A 24429-nucleotide genomic window follows, 5' to 3' on the forward strand; every position below is an offset into this window, starting at 1 on the left:
GCCGGCCGGGGTGACGCCAGGGTCTGCATCTCCTGGAAGCCTGGCCACCCTCTCTGGTGCTGTGGCCACGTTTAGGACAGAACACGTGAAAATCAGAACTGAGGACGGAGGCACAATGAACATTTTCTGCTGCCTTCTGTCTTTTGATCAAGTTGTACAAGAAAGCAAAAATTATTCCAAGGGTTCTAGAAAGCATGAAGGTCATATTCAGTTCTGTTTATAAAGGCAGCTCATTAAAGTCTATTTAGAAAAATATAATAACTGCATAGTAGAAACCGTAGGATTTTAAAAAAGAAACAGGAAAGGGCCACACCGGGCACCCTGTGTCTCGGGGCCGTGTCCCGGGAAGGGCCTGCTCTGTGTCCCCCTCCCAGGGCTGCGCTGCGGGCAGCTGGCCATGCACCTCGCTGACCAAGCCGGCCCAAGAGAGTGTTGGGGGCGGGGGCAGGGGAAACGACTTGTGTTACAATCTTCCTTTTAAGAACTGCCACTGAAATCTCTTCCCTGTGAAGAAGCTTCTGCTTACAGACCGGGAAAAAGCACCCACAGCACCTTCGCTCGCTCTCTTCTGTTTCCTCTGCCGAGGCGGAGTGGACGCAGCTCCTGGACACAGACCTGGAGGGACCCCATCGCCGGGGTCCGGGGTCCGGGAGCAGCCCCACGCACTGCGTGGGCAGCAGGGGGCTCAGAAGAGGGTCAGAGTCCACAGCAGGGAGGGCCACCGGCTCTGAACTCACCCACCCCGGGCTGCCGCCGGCCCTCCCTGTGCGGAGCTGCCTGGAGAGCCGACAGCATCACTGCAAGAGGGACAGGAGGGCTGGTGGTGAGCCCCGCACCTTCGGTCTGGGGCTGCCAAGACAGGGTCCCACGGCCGGCTCCCCATCACCACCCCCCAGGGGTCTCTCACCCAGGACGGCCCCCACACCTGAACAGGCTTCCCACATGCTCCCTTGGGAGCCATCACCACCAGGACCCTTCCCAGTGTGGAGCCAGGCCAGCTGCTCACTGACCCCCAACCAGATGTGCCCTCACCACACCTCCCCCTCCAAGACCCAGCTTTGAAAAACCAACCAACAAACATGACAGCTGTTCTGGGCAAAAGTAACACAGATCAGGGAGCAGAGTGAGCTGGACAGGAGGCCTGCAGCCACACACCAGGGCCTCACTCCACGGCCACAGGCCGAGGGGGCCACCAGAGCCTAGCCAACCCCAAAGGTGAGCACTCGACCAGGAAGAGGCCTTACCCCCTCCGTTGGTCAGCTGCCTGCTTGGAGCTCTCGCAGCAACAGGTCTGCCAGGCCGGGCCTGGGCCCGGGACCCTGATGCTGGGTTTCGGGATGGGCAGGGCAGAGTGTGGGGAAGGATGACTCAGACCCCCCCGGTGCTGGGGACATGAGCCCACCTCACCACCGGGGACCTTCCTTCTGATGGCCTCGTCCCCGCCCCATCCCAAAGTGCGCTCCAGGTGCCCCATCCTCCTAGGCCTCGGGACCCACCTCCCCTCCCAGCCGAGAACTGAGCACGACGCCTAGAAACAACACCCGTTGGTGGGTGAGCAGAGGACACCACCTCCAAACAGCCCAGGCAGACACGCCTCGAGGGACACGAGGGACTGGAAGGCCTGCCCTGAGGCTTTTCCCTCTGGATTCCCCTGGGTATCCAGGGACCCAAGCATCTGAGGGGGTGTGCACAGCTCAGACGGGCAGACCTGACAGGTGGCCGCCCCCCAGTGTGCAGCATGGACTGCAGGGGCCCACATCCCTCCACCTGTGCTCAGGCCTAGCCCCGAGACAGCACCTCGCGCACAGCCAGGACAGAGCCCACCCCAACTGGACCCGCCATGGGCCCTCAGCCGGCCGGGCCCCGAGGCCACCCCCCAGGACCTGCCCTGCCTCCTGCTCACACAACACACCCCCGGGCTCAGAGCTGCAGGAGGAGCCCCTCCCAGCCGACCACCCCCAGGCCCGGGCGGCCTGGCCCCGCCTCACCCCACACTGTCCCTGCTCCTTGGCCCTCTGGGCTGCAGTCACACTCACCTCCTGGCTGCCCACAGTCACCCCGCAGGGCACCCTTCTCACCCAGCAGTTCTCAGAGGGGACTCTCCAGGCCCCACCAGGAGTCCCATGTGCTCTGCCAAGGACCCTGTTACAGCAAGGCTGGTGCTCGTGGGGGACTTCGGAGCTGCTCCTGGCTGTGCTGACCACACCCCACAGAACACGGGCTCCCCCAGGGGCAGAGCCCTCCACCGGCCCTCCAGAGCTGCCCTCGCATCCAGGACAAAGCCCAACACAGACAAGGGGCTCGACCAACGGCTGCTCCACAGAAGGCGCCAGAACCTGGCCCCTCATCCCAACAGGCTTCCCCAGGGCCTCCGCCCCGTGTCGGCCTCCCCCAGCAGGTGCCCCGCACTTCCCCCAGCAGCACCTCCGCAGGGCCTCGCCGCCTTCACTCAGCAACCCGGACCCAGACCCACGAAAGGCGCACTCACGCGACCCCTCGGACAAGCAGAGACTCCAGCCCAGGGAGGATCTGAGGGGCAGGGCCTCCAAGGAGGAACCATGGGGGAGCAGGTGGGATGCCCGCCCGCCGGGACGAAGCATGAGCCCTCCCCCGGGGGTGTGCCGGCTGCACGCCGCGCTTACCTGGTAGAATTCCCGAAGCCAGTTCTTCTGGAGGTTTTCTGGCTATAAATTAAGAAAAAAGGAAGACAGTCAGATCAGGGACACAGCCCAACAGCCACGAGCAGAAGCCAATGTGACAAGGACCTATCTGTGGTCCTCACTGTGGGGCGGGGGCGGGACACAGGGTGCGGGGCCCCTGTACGGGGCCTGATCTGCAGCTTGTCCAGGGACACAGGGCAGTGAGGACAAGCCTCTCCTGGCAGTGGGCAGGCACTGCAGCCCCGGGTCCAGGCTGACCCCCAGCCCTGTTCCGTCCCAGGAGGTCCCCGGCGAGGATGCCCACAGCCAGGCTGGGCGGCGTGGGGCCTCGGGGCTGCATTCGAGAAAGTGGAACGAGGTGCACAGATTTCAAGCCTCTGATGCTTCTGGGAAGAGCCAGCTCGGCACACACACATCCCAAGAAGACAGAGGATGCAGCCTCTTCCCACGCGTCCCTGCTGGAGGTCCGGGCGACCAGAGGGACCCAGCGAGGGATGGGGCCCAGCCCAACCCAACCCAACATGGCCAAGGCACTGAGAGGTCACCACAGTCCTGAACGTGGACGTGAGTCACGGTGGGGACACGTGCCCAGTGGGTGCAGCGGCAGGTGTGCAGGAGCAGAAGTTCTGGAGATCTGGTGGACAACAGCGTGAATATCCAAAACACTGCAGGACCACACGTAAAGGTGGTGAAGACGCTACATCTACTGCTATGTGTTTCTACCACAATTCAGAACAAAAAATAAAAAAACCACCCCACCACCCCTTGGGACTCAGGCCCCCAATCCGAGCAGAGCCCTGGGAGCCCAGGCTGTGAAGCCAGGGGTCCAGGCTGACCCAAGCTGGGCCCAAACGCATCCCCCACAGCCCAAGAGGCAAGAGCACGTGGCTGCCACACGAGCGGGCGCTCCCTGCCTCTTACCAGCTGACGTTTCTAACGTGTCTGGAAACCCAGAAGCCCAAACTGCAGGTAAATTAACGAACGAAGGGAAAACGGCCATGGAAAGAGCCCTGCAGACCTGAGTGGGGCGCGGCGGCTGCCATGGGCACCCGCCCGGCAAAGACAGTGCCAGGGTCCAGCCAGGGGTGGGGCTTCCCGTCACCAAGGCCAAGTTCGGGCACTTCCGCTTCCTGCACAGAGAGAAGGGCACCCCCGCCTCCTCTGTCACCCTCGCAGGGGAGGGAGGAGGGGCGTCACAGGAGGACAGCATCTCAGCAGCCTTTTGATGCCAGGGCCTGTGGGCACAGCCTACACACAGAGGACAAAGGGAGTCCACTTCAAGCCACGCCTTCCAGGAGCGTGGCCAGACGTGCACTCCCGGCCGCTCCTCCCCAGAGCCCAGCCCTCAGAGCCCGACGCACACTTTCCCACCACATCCATGACCAAACCCCTGCTCTAAGTGGCCTTCTGCAGTCAAAGGCAGAGTGCAAACGTCCCAGGACCAGCCTTGACCTCCCACCTCGCCACCATCCCAGAACCCCGCCCAGGTGAGCACTGCAGGGTGGGCCTGCGGCGGACTCCAAGGGCAAGTGCGGCCGTGCCCCGCATTCCTAAAACCCGGAGAGATGGAGAGATGGCGAGACCAGAGGCCGGGCTGCTCCAGGTGGCACCCAGGCCGTCGCCCCAGAGCTGCTCGCCCAGGGGTGTTGAGACTCGGAGCTGGAAGAAAGGCGGGAGGTGAGCCCAGTGAAGGAGACGCACCTCCGTGTGTGGAGAGAACCAGACGCCACCAGACGGCACGGGCAGGTTAGCACACGAGGTTGCCGCCCCCTGGCCGCGGGCACTGTACTTGCACGGCAGGTACCCCCGTGGTCACCCGCCGAATACGTGCACATAGGACGATTCGGGCTGCCCTGTGTGACCCTGGACTGCCTGACCGCGCATCAAGGCGTGGACACTGGGGGCAGCATGGCGACACAGGTACACCTACATGCCCTGTGACCATGCACAGCCCTTCCGCTGGGTCCCCAGCGCAAAGGCCATCGGGTCTGACAGTGACACCCCTCCCAGCACATGGCTGGGGTTCAGCCCCAACACTCCTGCACCCAGTTCTGACGCCTTGGCTCCTACTGTCTCCCCAGGCAAGCAGAACCTGGGTCAGGTCCTCTACAACATGCCTCCAGCACACACACACCCACATGCGTGAGCACACACCAAGGCCACCGCCTGCCTCCACCACCCCTGCAGCCCAGGCTCAGCCCCGGAGGGAAGGAGAATGCAGCCGGCAGCGGGGACCCCGCACCCCTGAGGCCCAGATCATGGCCCGTTCTCCTCACTGTCCCTGACCCGCAAGGCCACCGGACAGAAGGGAGGGACACTGCCATGAGCCTGTGAGTGGGGCACCTGCTCTGCTGCCAAGGAGTCCCCGGAACACTGACCAGAGCTCGGACCAGGAGCCCACGTGCTCAAGTGGCCCTCGGCCCCACGTCCAGCCCAGGCGGCTTGTGAGTAATCGCAGCGCCCTGCCGGCCTGCCAGCGGATCAGAACCTCCAGTGCGTGGCCCAGCCAGGTCAATGCTCTGAAAGCACCAATGTGAATGTCCACACAGCAGTCACGTTTGGAAGCGGCCTCGGGACTTTAAGTTCCTCTGGTCCAACTCTTGGGTCACTATCTCATTTTCTTGTAGTTTTCACTCAAAATTGAAGTAACCCGCAGCCAACACTATTCTTAATAGTGAAAAACTGAAAGCCTTTCCTCTAAGACCAGGAACAAGGCAAGGATGCCCACTCTCAACTCTTCTATTCAACATAGTTCTGAAAGTCCTAGCCACAGCACTTGGCAAGGAAAAGAAATAAAAGGCATCCAAACTGGAAAGGAAGAAGTAAAATGATCTCTGTTCACAGATGACATGATCTTATATGCAGTAAGCCCTAAAGATTCTAAAAAACAAAACAAAAACAAAAAAAAAGAAACCCTGTTAGAACTAATACATGAATTCAGCAAAGTAAGACACAAAATCAACCACAAAATTCAGTGGTGTTTCTATATACTAACAATGAACAATCCGAAAAGTAAACAAAAAAACTTCCATCCACCATAGCATAATAAGGTATTTATGAATACACTTAACCAAGGAGGCGAAAGACTTACACACCGAAAACTACAAAACCACTTCTGAAGGAAAGCAGACATCCACCAGCAAACGGAAAGACATCCCATGTTCATGGACCGGAAGACAGCATTGTTATGATGTCAACATCATCCAAAGCAATCTGCAGAGTCAATGCCATCCTTATTAAAATTTCCAGTTTATTAAAACTCCCAGTACTTTTTTGCAGAAGTAGAAAAACTCATCCTAGAATTCATATGGACTCTCAAGGGACCATAAACAGTCAAAATAGTCTTGAAGAAGAACAAATCAGAGATCTCATACTCCCTGATCTCAAAGCTACAATCATCAAAATCGCGTGGGAAGCTCAGCACAAAGAACAGAGAGCCCAGAAACAAACCATCACATTTGCAATCGAATGATTTCTGACAAGGGTGCCAAGGCCATCCAACAAGGAAAAGACAGAAATTTCAACAAATAATTTTGAGAAAACCCGATACTTGCATGCAAAAGAATAAAGTTGGACTCTTACTTAGCACCATATACAAAAAATAACTCAAAATGGATCAAAGACCTAAACATAAGGCCTAAATCTATACAATCCTTAGAAGAAAACATGGGGGAAGGCTTTATGACACTGGATTTAGCAATGATTTGGGGGATATGACACCGAAAGCACAAGCAACCAAAGAAAAAGTAAACTGGCCGACCCCCAGATTTAAAACTTTTGTGCTTCAAAAGACATTGTCAAGAGTAAAAATGTAACCCATGGAATGCAAGAAAGTATTGGCAAATCGTATATCCCAAAGTGGGTTAGTATCCAGAATATATTTTTTAAAACTGCTACAACTCAACAACAAAAATACAACGCTGTTCAAAGGACTGGAAGAGACATTTCTCCAAGGAAGACACAGAAACGGCCAAGCACATGAAAGATGTTCAGCATCACAAGTCACGAAGGAAACACAAACCAAAACCCCTTCATACCCATTGTTTTTAAATTAACTAACAAATGTTGGTGAAGACGTGGAGAAATCAGGATCCTTGTGCACTCTTGGTGGGAATGTAAATTGGTGCAAGCACTTGGGAGAAACAGTATGGAGGGTCCTCAAAATACTAAAAAATAGAATTACTATATGATTCTGCAGTCCCACTTTGGGTATTTACCCAAAAGAACTGAAAGCAGACACTCAAACAGCTATTTGTAGACCCATGTTCACAGCAGCATAAGTAACTCACAATTAGTCAGAAGGCGGAACAGCTCAGGTGCCCACTGAAGGATGAACAAACAAGATGTGGGTTTATCCATACACTGGAATACTACTCAGCCTTAAAAAGGAGGAAACTCTGACATGCTCCAACTTGGATGACTCTTAGAGACTTTATGCTAAGTGAAACAAGCCTGTCGCAAAAGGGCAAATGCTGTATAAATCTATTCATAGAAGACATGACAGCAGTCAAATCCGCAGGGACAGAAAGTAGGTGGTGGGTGCTGGGTGATGGGGAGGGGGTGGGGAGTCAGTGTCTAACGAGGGCAGAGTTTCTGTTTGGAAAGACGAGAAGTTCTGAAGATGGATGGTAGCGATGGCTGCACAACAGTGTGAATGTACGTCCTGCCCCTGAAACGTACACTCGGTTCACGTGGTAAATTTCCTGGTATGTATATTTCACCAATAAAACGTCCGAGAAATCAATGTAAGCAGCTGGCAGCCCCACCGGAGTGCCGCAACCGGAGCTGCAGCTCAGCAGGCCACACCACGGCTCCATGCCCCTCACTGCATTTCCCCCTCTCTGAACTACGGGGGAACAATGACGGCGTCAAGCCTAGTGATAAGGAGGGGGTCCCAGAGGCCCAAAGTGACAGACACACAGACAGCCCCGGGGCTGTCCCTCCACACACTGACCACACGACTCACAGCGACAGGATAAAGCCCGGACATACAAACAGGAATGAGTAGACGCTCTGTCATGCCGGCATCATCAGAGACGTCAACACGTAATTTTTAAACTCTACGCATAAAAATATTCCCACGCAACATATAACCCTATTGTTTAACCTTCTTGATGCATTCCTGAAGACGTGTGAAAAAACATGCAATTTATTTAAAGTTACAACTGAAATTACAGCCCGATATCCTAAAATCTTAAATCTTACTGCACGGGATGTAAGGAGTTTAACAACAGACCACAAGGTCCTCAGGGAAGGAAAGCTGGGCTCCAGAAGCGCCTGCTCCCCGGAGGAAGGCAGTGGACGACGCCCAGTCCCTGTCCCTGTCCTGGACAAGCCCACACCAACCACACCAACAGAACTGCACATGAACACGCCTGCCACGTCTCCCAGATGCTGTGAGAAAAAAGGGAAGATGCACAGAGAACCGACAAGAAGCACTGAAAAGCTTGGTCACCATGGTCCCAAATGCCCAGAAAACAGATCCTCAGACATAAAATACAAACAAGCATGTGCATGTGAGCGCACGAGCGCAAACACACACACACGCTGCTTTTCTGCCAAGACCAAGAAAAAAATGATTTTTTCTAACGCACACATCCTGGACTTGCTCACAAGGCTAGACCTACTCTACCACGGCACCCTTTCACTGGGGGCCCCACCCACACGGGTCTCGCTGGGCTGCCATCCCGCAGTCCACTTGTGTCCAGGGGCTAACTTAGCCAGCGTGGTGGTTCTGACCCAGAAGCAGCTGTGGGCAAGGCCTTGAGGCCACGCCGTCTGCCGGCTCTCGGCCTCCTCAGAGTTACGGTCCATATTTGGCTAACGCGGTTATTTTTAAAGCCAGTTAAAATAAGGATAAAAGGTAAACCCACAAACTAGTCCTTAAAGGAGTACTCTCATTCCAGCCCAAATCGTGGGTCAGGCCGGGGCCTGTGTGCACTTGGCCACCAGCGTCACAGAAAGCACACACCTTATTTACCTCTCAAACACCCTAAACCTGCTCTCATGATTAATACCAAAACTACCAAAATGTGGCTGGAAGAAAGTTAAAAATACTCATTCCTTCCAAATGCGGAGCTCTATTTCTGGAAGCCAATCCTCAAAAAAGGAATTCTAAACAGCAAAAATGCTCTGTATACAAAGAGGTTCAGGATAACATCACTTACAAGAGAATTACAATTAAGAATGCTCCAGCAGAGCGTTACAGAGGCCCACGGAGGAATCACGTGGTGCATCCACTGAAGGAAGTAAGGAGGCAACAACGTAGACGGATGAGACGACGAAACAGCTCCAGGTACGGACAGGGGTGACGCCCACACAGCCTTGTAAACGCGCGCGACGCCACAGCCCTGCGCGCCTGCAGACGGGCAGCAGGATAAACGCTGCACTGGGTGCATCTTAACAAAAAACACAACCTGCGATGAGCACACGTGAGCCCAAAGCAGCTCGCACCTTAGCAGAGGTGGGAGGCGCACAGAGTAATTCTCGCCCGTGCCCAAGCCCGGCGGCAGGACAGCCCAGCACAGCCCCGCTCAGGGGAGGCGGGCCCCCCCCCAGCCCCGCGCCTCCTCGCCCGCGAGCCCGCGCTGACCAGGACGGACCCTCGTGGGCCCAGGGGGACGGAAGGGCTGGGCGGAGGGTGCAGGGGCGGGGGCCGGGGGGCTCCACACGGCAGCTGCTTCCAGCCCTCTCCACAGTGTTGTTAAAGGAGTGGGGAAAAAAGACTGTGGAAAAAAACACCAAGATTCTGGAGCAGTCGTATTTGAAGCAGCCTCTTACTCTTTTCTTCATCTTTCATGTGCTTGGAATCGCCGCGCGTTACTCTCAGTGTTGAACTCTGAATTTCAAAAGCCGAAGAACGGAAAACCAGTGAAAGCTCCCCGCACGCTCAGCAGCCTTGAAACAACCGCTTTCACTGTCAGCACGATAAAAGGCAGGCTACCCGCGCTGACGCGGCCGCTGCGTGAGGAGCCGCCGCGGGCAAGTGGGAAGGCGACCAACAACTCAAGCACACGTCACGCACACCCCCCACACAGACCACACACACGCACCAAACACGCCCCACACCACGCAGACCATACACACACACACCACACGACAAACACCACACATACGCACCTGCTCAAAAGCCACCTGTGACAGTGGTCACCGGACTGGGCAGTGCGGATCACACGTCCTCCCACTGACACGGGAAGTTCCTCTGATTCCAGATCAGCACAACAGAACTTTCTGTGATGATAAAAATGCTCTATATTTGCACTAGATAAATTGCCACTCGAAATGTGGCTAGTGTGACTAATTGACTGAACTTCCACTTTTTAAATTTTAATTAATTTAAACAGACACCTGTAAGTAGCCGTTATCAGACAGCACAGCTCTAAATCACAAAAAAAAAAAAAAAAAAAAAAAGAGGAAAACCTGCATATTGGCTATGAACAAGATAAAGACAGCATACACAAAGGGGGGAACTTCAAGCCAATGTCACTTATGGCTTCAAAACAAATACCCAAAAGTAAAGAACGCAGCAGTACATGAGAAGTTCACTTATCGTAACTAAGTGCACTAAACCACGAAGGCACAGATGGTTCAATGCTAGGAAAGCCATTAACACAGCTGACCACACTAACAAGACAGAAAATCAAACATTCATTTCTACAAAGAACTGCAAAGTTAACTAGAAACTTGCAGCTACAGCCCCAACATGTGAAGAGCCTGCAAGTCCTCACTTCCATCCTTGCAACGACTTTTCTTGGACCCATCAGAGAACTGAAATGGCTAGCAACCACCACCCTGAAAGCGGGGAGGCAGATGAATACAATCTGCTCACCGGGAGAGGCTGCTGGAGCCAGAGCCTCGTAGGAAGACGCAGATGGTAATTTTGATGACATGCTGGGAGTGGAGAGCAGACACGCATGAAAGCGATAAATTCCGTGGGACCCCAATTTTAAGCATGGCCCTACATTTCTCTAGGTTTTACTTCCAGGTACCCCACAGAGTACTCACAGTGAAGATGCCCTCCTAGCTCTGGCAGAGGAAGGGAAAAAGCAACCACTGTGAAATACACCCAGAGCGTTCTCAGAAGTCTGCTCAGCACAGGAGAGATTTACCAGAGCCTCAGCCCGTCTGTGGGCAGGGCACTTCCCCTACTAGCCTTCCTATCTCATCTAAGGGATGGGGCCAGGGCCGGGGGTGGGGTGCAGATAAGAAATGTGTGGAGGTCACAGCCCAGGGACACAGCCCCACGAGCAGGCTGAGATTTAACCGCAGACTGTGGGGTACTCTCTTCCCCCCACCCCTCACCACTGCTCCAGTGGGGCTGCAGGTAATGGTGGTGGACCTCAGCCGTAAGAGGGGCAAGACCAGACTAGTTCTGAGGAGGAGTCCTTAGGGAAGCTCCAGGCAACCGGGGAGACGAAAGTGAGGACACAAGGGGAATGTGATGCCTCTGACCCCACAGGCACAGCAAACCGTGCACACAGCCCAGGTCCTCGCCTCACGCTAGAGGCCTCGCCGCCTCAGTTCTTACCACCCGGTACAGCACGTGCAGCTTTTGGCAGAAAGGTATAGCAAAAGGCAAGGAGAACAGTTTAAAGACATCTTAAAAAATGCGTCAGCATCAGAGTCAATTATGACACAGATTACCAGAGCGGGAATTTAAAATAACTATGACTAATACACTCAGGGCTTTAATGGGAGCAGCGGACAGCATGCAGGAACACACAGGTAATACAAGCAGAGCAATGGAAGGGCCAAAAGGGAACAACAGCAATCAAAAACACTAACAAAAATGAAGCGTGCCTTCAATGGGCTCAGGAACAGAATTGACACAGACAAGGAAGCAACTAGCTTGAAGACAGGTCAATAGAAGCTTCCAAATCTGAAATGCAGGGAGTAAAAAAGTGGAAAAAAAATTACAGAACATCCAAGAACTGTAGGACAATTCCAAAAGATACATGCACATGTAACAGGAGTATCAGAAGAAGAAAGAGAAAAGAGAAAAATCTGAAGAAACAACGGCCAAGAATTTTCCCAAAATTAATGACAGACACCAGACCACAGACCCAAAAAGCTCAGAGAACCTCAAGCAGGATAAATACCAGAATGTCCAAGCCCAAGGCACGAAGCAGCCAAGCTGCAGAAAGCCAGACAAGGAGAAGCTTCCAGAGAAGGAAGGGAAACCACACCTCATCTACAGAGGAACCAAGCCGAGAATCACAGTGAACTCCCGACAGAAACCACGCGCGCAGGAAGAAGCAGAAGTGAAATGTTTCAAGCGGTGAAAGGAAAAACCAAAACACCAACCCAGAGTTGTGTGCCCAGCAAAAGTATCTTTCAAAAATGAGGGAGAAATAAAGACTCACTCAGACAAACAAACCTGAGGATATTCATCACCAGTAGACACGACCTGAAAGTAATGTTTTCAAAACTTTCTCGGGGAGAAACAAAGTTACATAGGGCAGCAGTTGGATTTAAATAAGGGAAGAATTATGGATAAGAAATAAGTGAAGGTTAAAAAAATTAACCGAAAAGTTTTTCAGTAAAAGTCAACAGCGTTTGTCCTAAGACTTTAATGAACCAGGAATTAACAGGTACTTCCTGCAGCAGGCGGCCCTCTAGCAAGCCTCCAGGTGCCCTGCCCTCACTCCCGTATCTCCCTCCCCCTTAGGTGTGGGCGGGGCCCGGGAATGTAAGCTATATTCACAGTCACTCCCATGATCAGGTAACACATGGCAAAGGTGAAAGGACTTTGCAGATGTAATTAAACACCAAAAGCAGTCGATCTTAAACTAATCAAAAGGGGGTATTCTCCTGGGTAGGCCTGCCTTTATCAGATGAGCCATTGAAAAGAGGATCTAAAGGTCAAAGGCTGAAAGCAAAGGGCTCTCTCTCCTGCTGGCCCTGAAGATGCAAGATGCCGTGAACTCTACAGCTTCCAGGGAAGGACCTCCGTCAACAGCCAGAGGGGCTCAAACACAGACCCTTCCCTCCTGGGGTCCCTCCCCGAGACCCTGAGCAGAGGGGCCCAGCTGAGCTGTGCTCGACTTCCACCCACAGAAAACACAGGGCCGGGAATGGGTGCTTGTTTCAACCACAGGTCTGTGATGGTTTGTTACACAGCACAGAAAACCAATACACGTCCTTAATATTATAAACGTGTATGTGCACAACAAAGTAGAACAAGTGTTATTTTAAACATTTTTCCCCACTTGGATTTTATTTTGGTACAATGTCTGTGGTAAGGATCTAATTTACAATTTCATCCAAATGCTTCAACTGTATGAGTAATTCTTGTTCCCAAGTGCTACTGTGTGGTCAGTCTGTCTGTCCTTCCCTCCCTCCTCCATCTCCCAAGTGATTAGCCTAATCAAATATTTATGTATTCGAACAAATAACTCTTAATATTTCCTTACTTTAATGTCTTCCTGGTTTTTTTCCTGTTTTCTTATTCAGCAATATTTGGATTTGTATTTATCCTTCCTGTGTTCCTTCAGTTTGTGTCACGGTTCTGTATTTTATTTTTTGACTGAAGTGCTTCCTTTATTTTTACTACTTCTTGTTTAATAGCAGCAACTTGGTATATCACAGAATGCACGTGCTAGAAAAACTCCCCCGCTACCTGCCCCTCACCCTAGAGCTGGTCCCTTTTTCCCGGGGAAGCACCAGCACCCCCGCCGAGGTCAGCGACATGACAGAGACCCATCACTCCCAGTGCCATTCCGCCTTGGGTCTGTGTCATCAGAGGCTGAGAGCAAAAGGGGGAAATAACTTAGCGGGAGGCCAGGCTGCCGCACCCGCATACGATGTGACGGTGCATCTGGGAAACCCGGGGAGTCGGTGGTGAAACCAAGACAAACAATTAAAGAATTCAGGGAAAATAGCAGTATATAAAATTAACACACAAAAAGCAACGGCCGTCACAAATGCAAACAACAACCAGTCAGAAGACACGCGGGGAAGAAAGCCCCCTTTACTACAGCAACGTAAGGAAAGGTCAACATTAGGAATAAATTCTAAAATGTGACAATTTCATAAGAGAAGAGGGTTGAGACATAACTGGCAGAGACAAGAAACAGACGTGAGTCACTGGAGAGACCTCCCTGTGCTCAGAGACGGTGACTCAGCGCCATAAAAGCACCGCCAAGCAGCACTGTCCCCAGACGACACCTGCCAGTGACCTGCCCCACCCAGCCTGACCAGGTAAGTTGATTCTAAAGTTCATGGAGAAATAAACTATGACTCAAAACCCAAATACGATTTTTAAAAAGAATGATATGTTCATTCGTATCATAGTTTAACTATTAAAAACAAGTATGCATGGCAAAAAAATTAGCAAAATCAAAAGACAAAGGTAAAGCTGATTGAAAACACTTGAAATATATATATTATCACAGATGAAAAGCCAGTCTTCCTAATATTTCAAGAACTCTTAAAAGTCAAGGGGAAAAAGGCAAAAACTCTGATAGAAAATACGAAAACATCCAAACAGAGAGAGTCACAGAAAAGACTCTGACAGCTCGCCCTTCCAGGACGAGCGCCGGACTGCGGTGGGGGAGGGGGCCACATTGCCCAAAAGGTCTCAGCTGAAGCCAAGAGGAAGGACCAACCAGAGATCCAAACTGTGGACACCCTACGGGACAAGGTCCCCACGGTCAGCATCAGAAAGACCAAGGCTGGGGGCTGGACTCAAAGACGGAAGAACCATGACCCCAGACCAACGGTGACCCTGAGCCACAGGGAAACCGGGGGAAGCAATGTCATGGAGTCGCGGGAGGTGACTGGGACACGCAAGCCGGACTGGCTGGGGCACCTTTAGGCCAGGAAGGCCCAACCGTGAAGGCCCGCGGCGCTAAGACAGGAACCGTCCCAACGTCTTTCCGGGCGTCGTGATGTTTGCACGTTACCTTCCAGACAGGTGCCCCCCACCACTCTGCCAGCCACCCTGCAGCCCGGGAGGGGCCTCACAGTGGACAGTCGCCAGGGCCCAGCTGCCCCGGGACTGAGGAGGCAGCTGTGACTCTCGGCTGACGTCCCAGCTCTCACTGAATGGCCCCTCCATCCACCACTCTCTCCAAGCTCCAGAAATTGCTCCCACCCGATTCTTCAGTGGTCACCTCGGGGTGACAGCCTGGCCAGCCTGGAGGACCACGCTGGTCCTGGTGACTCATCCTGCCCATGATGGTCACCGGTCCGAGCAATTGCCCATCCACCCAGCATCCCTTGGAGCAGCCGCTGCTTCCAGCTGGACTGGGCCTCCTACGCGCCCGCACTCGGCTGCACCCGCGGCTCCCCTCCCGGGCCCGGTGCACCCAGCCAGGCCTGCACTGCCGCCCACTCCACCCGACCCCACTCTGCTCTGCGGGCCAGGGCCCCGTTTTACAGGGCGGGAAGCAGGCTCAGAGAGCAGCAGAGGTGTCCTTAACAGCATGGCACCCAGAGAGGCCAGGGTCAAATCCTAGCTCTCCCTGCAGGGTCCTGGAACAGGCACTGCCCCTCCAGCCCACAGTCTTCAACAGGAACAGCAGTGAGGGCACCCTCTCCCACAGGACACCCTTGGACTCCCCGATAAGGCAACCAGCTCTGGGACGGTCCCTCAGCTACATCACCAGTGATGACATCACTTCTGGGAATCCAAGACACCACTATATCAGACACCCTGTGAGCCTTTGAACTTCAAAGACTAGTCTCAATTCAGAGACAGTAAAAATATGGGAAACGTACTTTTAGAATCCATAAAACATGATGTCAGGATTCTGGGGGCACACCCTGAGAACTGCTTTGGTAGCACACGTGCCTGGGCGTCCACCCGCCACCTGGCCATCCCGACTTGGACTCCCCGGGCTGGACCCTGGGGGATGCTGTAGGGCGCCAGATGTGGGTTGGGTGCCACCCCACCCCCAGACACGGCACCTGCACCCACGAGCCAGGGGCAGGCCAGGAGAGGCTAGTTTGTGAAGAACGGACCCAGCCCCCGCGCCTCATCTGTCTCCCTCACCCGGGCGCCTGGGCTCAAACACCAGCCCCCCAGTCCACCGGGGAGGCCTGCGGAGGGGCTCAGAGCAGCCCTGGCGGGGGCAGAGCTGGCCAGAGGGAGGCCCTCAAGAAGAGGGCACCGGGGAGCCCGCTGGGGCAGGCAGCCAGTGGGACGGGCCAAGGTGCTGGAAGGCCACCCCAGCAGGCCGCCTTCTGGAGCTGACCGCCCCCTCGGGCATCGTCTCCTCCTGGGGGGTCTCAGGATGGGGAACCAGGAGCCCCCCGTTCTGGCCCTTCCCCCCCTCAAGACCCCATCCTCCGGGACCTGCAGGAACGGGAGGAAACCTGCTGGCTTACTTGGCACATGGGCTCTCCCTGGGCCGGGAAGCATGACCGTGACCACCAGGAAAAGGACTACGTGGCGCCCACAGGCTGGCTGGAGCCTGGGCTCAGGGAAGACGTGGAGTCAAGGCCCCCGGAGCCCCAAGTCCTGACCCACTGGAGAGCTGACCACACCTACACCCCAGGGAAACAGGACAACGCAGAACCGGGTACACTGGGACAGAGTCTCATCTTTCTAAAACACTACATTACAACTTTCAAATGTGGGTCATTTAAAAACAAACAAGCATCCTGGGCTCCCTCACCCTGAGCTGCAGCTCAGGCCAGGCCCCGGACCCGGACACACCCTGAGGCGGGCACTGATGCTGTGGATTCCTCAGGAAATCCTGCCCCACGCCACACGCTTATCCCGGCGGAAAGCTGTTTCCTTTCACCAGAAAAGAAATCTTGTCTGTGCAGTCACAGATACACGGAGGCTAAAAATAGTCCCACAGAAGGAAGCAGTGAGGGGGCCTTCCACCAATGGCCAGGACCGACGGCGCGTCAGGCAGGGCCGCGAGCGAGCCCGCCTGGGGTCGGGGGCCCAGAGAGGGGCAGCCAGGCCTGCAGCCCACACTCTGGAGTCCACCCTCTGTTTGCACATCAGGTCTTTTTACAGAAACCTGGCAGAGAATTAGAAAAAATGAAAATCAGAAGAGCAAGGAGTTTTCCCATGAAGAATAACTCAGCAACATCCTCCTCTTTAATTAAAGAGAAAGAAAAAGCCAGCAGCGTCTCTATAAATTATGCCAACACATCTCACGAAGACGTATGCTCCGAGAACCTCCGCGGGGAAGGAGGGCTTGGCAAATTTTATAACAAAGTACACATCTTCCCCTAAAGGGTGCCACAGAACATAATGGATTTGAATAACAATGAATCATCAAACAGGATCAAATTCTAAGAAACAAAGCAAGTTTAACTTTGAAATAAAGGCCTATAAAAAATGAAATTATCCACCTTCCAGGCCACCATCAGGGCTGAGACCAAGCGGTGAGCCCCACTTCTCAACAGAGACCCATCGGGCTGGACTCCAAGCACCAGATGCAAAAGGAAACAGAATCAAAGGCTGATGTCCAAGGCAGGGGAGCAGTCAGCATGGAGATACGCCTGTCTGATCATCTGAGCATGTTCGTGTCACAGAGCCGCATGGGGCTCCCTGGGCCAGGGCCAAGGTTCCCTGACACCACTGCGTCCTTCCCCAACACCAACTTCTGGCTAGACCAGCAAACAGGGCGCCAGGACCCCACCTCCCTCCAAGGCAGACTGGGCACAGGGGACAGGGACAGTGCCCGGGACCACAGAGGAGGGGAGGGGCTCCTCCTGCGGCCCCTCCCTGCCCCCCCCCCACCACAGGCCGCCTCTGTCCCGCTGTCCCCTCAACTCCTGCATCAGCAGTGGAGCGACACGCACTTGAACTGCCGCCCGGCCAGCGGGCTCCTTCCCATCCTCCAAATCCTGTTTCCTCACACTGCGTCTGTTTCCTTTTTTAAATGGCTTGGTGTTTTGTTTTGTTTTGTTTTAATAAAAAGGAGACTGTGAAGAGATAAAATGAGAGCAGAGCGCACGGCTAAGTTGTGAATAACATGCACTTGGTGCCCACGACCTCAGACCTGATGGAGACCCAACCCCAAACTGCGCTAGACCAGAGCAGGTCGGGGGTGGGGGCGGCCTGCGGGCAGAGCAGGACAGTCCACATAAGGTCACAAACCCCAAATGTGAGCCTGTATTTAGGAACACTGGCAGACACCGGAAGAAGACCCCAAGGGGTCGGGGGGCTGCCTGGGGTAGAGCCGGGGTGGGGGTCCAACCACTCCTTAAGAGGGAGTCAGGGCACCGATGCCTTTCTGGACAATTTATAAGGCAGCTTCTTTTCAAAACAGAATCATACTATTTCGGAAACCTTGGGAAATTCAGGAAGAGGGGAAGCCCAGAAATACAGCAGCTGCCGTCACCCTGAGAACCTCAGACCCCTCCCCACACCGTCAACGGCCTCACAGTCACCCGCCCCCAGTCACCTGCCCTTCCAGCAGGCCATCCACTGCGGCTGCTCAGTCAGGCAGCCCCCACGCCCGCAGGACAAGTGACAGGCGGGTACACTGCTGACTGCGTGGCGAGGATGAAGTCCCCGTGGGATTCCGGGGAGAGGCAGGCAGCCGTGCGCAGACTGGGTGAGGAAGGTGGACAGGCTGGCACGACCTCACAAGGAGGTGACGGTCCAGGTTGACGCCCTGTGGGTCGGTCTGCGGGCCCCTCGTGGAGGGGAGGGCGTGACTTGTGCCGGAGGACCCAGGTGCAGCAGGAGAGCCAGAGGTGGTGGAGGACGGACGGGAAGAAGTACAGGCATGAGAAACGCAGCACCTTCCGACAGCTCTGCAGGTCCTGCAGGGAGGACAGCCCAGCCCCGAGACGGTCAGGGGGCCTCTACACGGCTCTCCTGCAGGACACACCCCATCCTCAATGACAGGCTCTCCACCCCGCGACACCGTCCCTCATCCAACATGAACACAGATGCTGGACTTCGGGGACACATGGCCAGCCCTGATCACGACAGACTGAAGCCATCACCTGGGGCCCTGGGGACATGAGCCCTCCGGGCATCACCCAAACACCGCTGCCCCTGCCACAGTGTGCAGCCCGGCTCACGGCAGGGAAAGGCGTCCTGGGAGCAAGGCTGCTACAGGCTGCAGACCGGCCCCGCAGGAGGAGCACGTCCCCAGGGAAAGTGACACAAGTGCAGAGTTCGGGGGGAGCAGCGTGGGTGAGTGAGGAGCACCAGCGCAGCCCCAGGCCCCAGGAAAGGTGGGAGAGGGCCCGCCTGGTCAGGTCAGGGCCGTGCCCGGGGGGGCCCCGCCGGCGACCCCAGCCGCACCACTCAGCCTCAGGCAGACACAGGCAGCAGTCAGACCACGGGCAGGGCGGCAGGACAGTCTTCCAGGGGTGACCAGGGCCAACGCTCGGCCGCGGCGACCTTGTCTCCATTCACTTTGGTTTTTGAATGAGCCAAATTTTACACTGGAAATGTTAAAATGGTGCCGGGACCCTCCACTCCAACCTACAAAACTCAGCAGCCCAGCACGGGCGGGGAGGCCTGGGAGGAAAGCGGCTGCCACCCGCCCCTCTGTGCTCTGATGCAGCCGACGACGCTCAGACGGAACGCTGGCTCGTAACGGACCAGTAAAGCTGACAAACCCCCGGGGTAGAATGATCAAGGGAAAAGGGCACAAATGAGCAACATCAGGAACCAGAGAAGAGCTACCAGCACAGACACTAAGGTAGTAAGAGAGGATGAGCACCACACCCACAAGGGCGACAATTCAAGGGAAGTGGACACGCTCCGGCGGCCTTGAAACTAACGCGCCACACGGCGAAGCAGAGAACGCCCACCTGCCAAGGAAATCGGGCTTGTGTTCAAAGCCTCTGCACAGAACACAGGCGGTCTCGCTAGGGAATTCCGTTAGCCACTTAAGAAAGAAACAGCGCCCGCGCAGCGCGCCTCTAACAGCACCCGTGTAACGCGGCTCTAACGGCGCAGCCCGCGCAGCGCGGCTCTCGGACAATGCAGAAGGAAGAGCACTTCTCAGGGTCTTCTGTGAGGTAGCGCAGCCCTCACACAGGAGACCCGCAAAGGCGCGGCAAGGAAGCGCGGACCAATGTCTTTCCTGAACGTAAACAGAAACCAAGTGCGGAAACACGTAAGGAAAAGAGTAGGACATGACCAAGTGGCCCAGGAATGCAGCAGCTTGGTTTAACATTTGAAAACCTGATGTACTCCACCAGATTTACAGACCAAGGGAGAGAAACTATAGGGTCATGTCAACAGACGAAGAGAAAGCATTTAACAGCATTCAACATTCTTTCATGGTTTTAAAAAAAAACTCAGCAAAATAATAGATGGAAACTTCCTCGGTTTGATAAAGGACATCTGAAAAAAAGAAGGGAAGGAATCCCTGCAGCCCCACCACCGTTACCGGTGGACGACTGAGCACCTCCCCCAGCAGAGCAGGGCCCCGCAGCCGACGCTCCCCCCGCCTCCCCCGGGCTGCAGGCCCTGAGCAGGGCGGGGAGGCCAGCAGAGGGACGCACAGCTCTGTCTGCAGATGCCGGCTGCTCACGTCCAGTCCTAAGGTCTCTGAAAAGCTACGGTTTAGCAAGGTCATGGCACACAAGGGTGATACAGGAAAACTTCTCTGCATATCTTTACAACAACAGCAAACAATTGGAAAATGTATAAAACTGCCATTTACAGCAGCATGCAAAAAGCAGGAATCACAAAGGGATGCATTTAACAGAAGACGTGCAAGCCCTCTGCACCGAAAACCACAAAACACTGCAGGACAGATTAAAGACCCCAGGAAGGAAGGGACGCGTCATCCACAAGCAGAAGCCGCGGAACGGCTGGGATGCCAGCTCCCCCGCTTTGACCCACGGACTCAGGCGGCGCCAGCCAGCACCGCAGCCTCTGTGGAGACTGAGCGCTGACTCTGAAGCGTGCGTGGAAGTGCGCCCGGCCTAGAGCGCACACAGCGATCTTCAAAGAAGAACAGTTAGAGGACTTAACACCAAACTACAGTCGTCAAGGCAGGTGGTCCTGGAGGAAAACTCAGTGAACAGACCAATGGGACAGACCAGAGTCTTGAAACAGACACACATCGAGACTGACTTTCAACAAAGGTGCCAGAGCGATCCACGGGGGAACAAAACCTTGCAGTGATGGTGGTGGACCTGCTGACGTCCATGTGGGGAAAGCGCATCTCAACCACGACCCTATGTCACACAGACGACTGATCTGACATGAATGAAACACCCAAATGTAGAAGGTTAAGTCACAGCGTTCCTAAGAGAAGCAAGGACGTCTTCTTCATGACCTGGCGGTAGAGAGACTTCTTAGGGCACGGAAAGCAAGAATCAGGCAAGAGTCACCGTCAGGAACTTCTGGTGGCCGACATCACCGTTAAGAAAACGAACAGGCAAACCACAGCCCGAGATGGTTTGCAGGACTTGTACCTGACAAAGGACTGGCATCCAGGGTAAACAAAGAGCTCCTACAACTCAGTGATCGCAACAAACTCAGCCTAAAAAAAAACGGGCAAAAGACAGCGACAGATGCTTTACCAACCCCCCCCCCCCACAAATGGCTAGCAGGCACCTGGAAGGATGCCTGACATCATCAGTCACCAGGGAGATGCAAACTGAAACCAACGAGACACCCCCTGCACCCCCAGAAGGGCTAGAACGACACAGACCGAAGCCCCGAGCATGGTGACGGAGGCACACCCGAAACGGGGAGGTGTAACGGCGGAGCCATTTGGGAAGGAGCTCTGGCAGCTTCTGATGAAACTAAACCCATCCCCACCCCAGACACCCCAGATCCACTCCTGGGTGGAATTACCGAAGAGACGCAGGAAGTATGCTCACAAGACGACCTGCCGAGAATGTGCGCGGTGTCCTCGCCCCTAACGGCCAGGTGGGACAACGGCCCCCGCATCCTTGGCAATGGAGCGGAAGGAACTCCGGCCAGTCTCCGACAGAGCAGGGGCACAAGGGCACCCCTGATGCGACATCCTCAGACGGCAAAGCCAGCCGGGAGGGGGAACCAGAGCTGCCTGGATGGGGGCTGCCGGGGGAAGGGCGGGGGGGGGCCCACTGCAGTGATGGTCATGTGCTGTATTTAGATAATGGTTTCGGCTAAACACAAGCGTTCATCACAGTTTGGCAAATGTACACTTAAACTGGTACGTTCCACCAAACATAAATTTTGTATCAAAGCAAAACCTAAACCAACACTGAACTCTAGCAAACGGTATCCCTACTGAAGCACGTAGCGGGAAGGACACTGGGACCACTGACTGAAATGCACAGAAGCCCAGCGCGACTGACAGATGAGCGGGTGGGTAAGCACGCGCCCAAGCAAGCACGGGAAAGCCTTAATGACAGAACCCAGGTGGTAGTCCACGCGCGCTGACGATGGAATTCTTCCAACTTTACCGCACGGTGGAAGTTTTACAATAAAATGTTAGGAAAGAGTTTAAAAATAAAGAAGTACTGAAGCTGATGGTCTCTGAGGTCCTTTCCATGACTTCGCCCAGAGTTGGGAGACTTTTTCTTCCACTTCCAGCTGGCACAGAATTCCACGCTGGACCAGGCCGACACAGCCCTGGAGCCCTAGGCAGGTCAGTCGCAAAGTGGGCCCAGCCCGACCCCAGCTAAGTCCCCACCGGGATAAGAGCCCCGCCACAGGGGGGTCTCTCTGGGCCGGAGACCCCGCAGCCTGTGCTGGGGGGCGGGCGGAGAGGCCCCATTGCCCTGGACAGCTGCGGGGACAACGAGGAGACCAGGAGCCCGAGACGGTCAGGGTCATGAGCAGCAAGGCCCAACACCCTTCCTCCAACAATCAGACAAGCGAGTTCTGAGTCTCAGGAGAGTTTCGAAAATTCTAAAATTGAAGTCCAAAATAACTTAAGTCTAAAAATAGGGCCCCTAAAAAATAAACACATGTGAAACCTCTCCAGCTCCTCCCCTGCTTCTCACTGGCCATCAGGGCGGAGCCACCCCTGAGCCGTGCTGAGTGCCCCACCCACCCCCAGCCTCTTGCGGTCCCTACCTGGGGAGGAACAGGGCTGGAGCGCTGGGGTGCCCGTGAGGCCCCCAGCTGCAGGCAGGCTGCTTCACACGCACGACTACCTCCAAAGCCCCCGGCCTGCCAGCTGCGCACAGCAGGCTGGAGTCGGGCCACCGAGGAGGAGGGCTCCTGTGTCCTGAGGGCCTGGCTGATGACCTGGGGAGACACAGCAGTCCCTGGGGGGGCACCTCACCTGCCCATCTCCCAGGCCCATGGCCAGCGCGGGCCCAATGAACCCTCCGCTTGGCAAGGTGGACCCGCTGCCGTTACCAGGCTCAGGGAGGCCAGATCCTCAACTGTCACCAGCCTCCCGAGGAAAAGGGCCGGCACCTTCTCTTGACCTCTCCCCTGTGCCCCAGCCCCTTCTACAAGGGATCCAGATCTCCCCAAGTGCCCCCTGTGCCCTGTCCCTCTGACCAGCCCACAGGCCTGAGGAGCAGTGGGGGAGGACCAGAGCAGGGCCCCACCCCACCCCTCGAGGTCCACGCCGGTGCACGGGGGGCCCCGCCCCCTTCTCCCGCATTTCCCTCCAGCAGCCTCTGACGCACACACGTGGGAGAAGGCATGAATGGCTGTGCACTGGCCCATCCTGAGGTCTCTGTGTGCCCCACCCAGGGGCACCATGCCCAGCCGGCACAGAACCCCCTCCCTGTGGGAAATTACCACATCACCCAACACCACCAATGCTGGAGTGGCCTTGCCACATGCCCCCCACACAACCAAGAGCACAGGGAGCAGACCTGGAGACCCCACAACCTGATGCCCAACCTCCGCGGGGAGCAGGGGGTGCAGTGGGAACCTCGCACACCACCGAGGCCCTGCCTGCCTGCCACGGGATGCCCCGGCAGACACACAACACCCAACGCGCGGTCCCGGCCCTGAAACGGACAGCACACACTGCTTAGGGACAGAGAGGTGTCCTAGGGCTGTGTGCCAGGACCCAAGAGGCAAGGCGGGGGTACCCTGGGTGGGGTGAGCCCTGTGACCCGCCCTCAGGTCAGTGTGGAGCCCTGGGGGCCAAAGACCCCTGCTTCTATCTCCTTCACCCAGCCCTGAGCCATATGGTGAAGGTCCTCAGTTTCCAAGGCTGCAGCCACTTTGCAGCAGGAAGCAAGTCCGTCGTGATTCAAATGGACCCAGCGTGGACACAGGAACACAAGCCAAGACCCCGTGGGGACTGAGCCCCTCCCCCTCAGGCTCTCTGCCGGTCACTCAGGCTCCCTGCCTGACAGTGAGCGCGGCACCCAGAGCAGGCATCACAAACGGGGACCCGGGACGGGGAAAGGGTGGCAGGTGGTTCCAGCCGTGCCTGCAGGACTTGGGGTCACCACACCAAGCCGCAGGCTGTGAGGGCTGTGCGCCTGCGGAAAGGCGGCGGGTCTCCGCCCCTACAGACAAGCCAGCGGGAGCGCCCGCGGACGACACCCAGACCCACGCCCAGAGCCCCACGATGGGAGCTGCCGGAGCACTCAGGTGAGGCCCCTCCTGAGGAGTCAGGAGCACCCGCAGGGGGCGCTAGACTGCGGGGGTTGACCAGGTGCCAAGTTACCGACTCCCCCAAACCATGTGAACACAACAGAAAACCCAGAACACTTGTCACATAATGCAATCTGGAGGCCACACCTGGGCCACCCCGCCCTCCGCCAGCCCGGCCTGCGGCCTCCTCCTCAGGGCCCAGCACTGCCAGCTGCCCCGCCGAGTCTCAGCAGAGAGGAGGCCCTGAGGCAGATAGGGCCGCGGCCCTGGCCTCCAGGTGCCCAGCGAGGCACAGTGACCAGAGCAGCTGGGAGGCAG

The 24429-nt window shown here is 55.6% G+C and overlaps 1 protein-coding gene across 3 annotated transcripts in view; it reads right to left on the reverse strand.

The window, feature by feature from the left end:
- The window catches only part of INPP5A (inositol polyphosphate-5-phosphatase A), a 158036-nt gene that overhangs the window by 102754 nt on the left and 30853 nt on the right, over nt 1-24429 (reverse strand). For all 3 annotated transcript variants that reach the window (XM_074373342.1, XM_074373339.1, XM_074373341.1), the window contains exon 2: nt 2643-2684. In XM_074373342.1, the coding sequence (XP_074229443.1) occupies nt 2643-2684 (42 nt within the window). The remainder of the gene's footprint in view (nt 1-2642; nt 2685-24429) is intronic.

This window comes from Camelus bactrianus, chromosome 11 (assembly GCF_048773025.1).
Source record: "Camelus bactrianus isolate YW-2024 breed Bactrian camel chromosome 11, ASM4877302v1, whole genome shotgun sequence".
NCBI lineage: Eukaryota > Metazoa > Chordata > Mammalia > Artiodactyla > Camelidae > Camelus > Camelus bactrianus.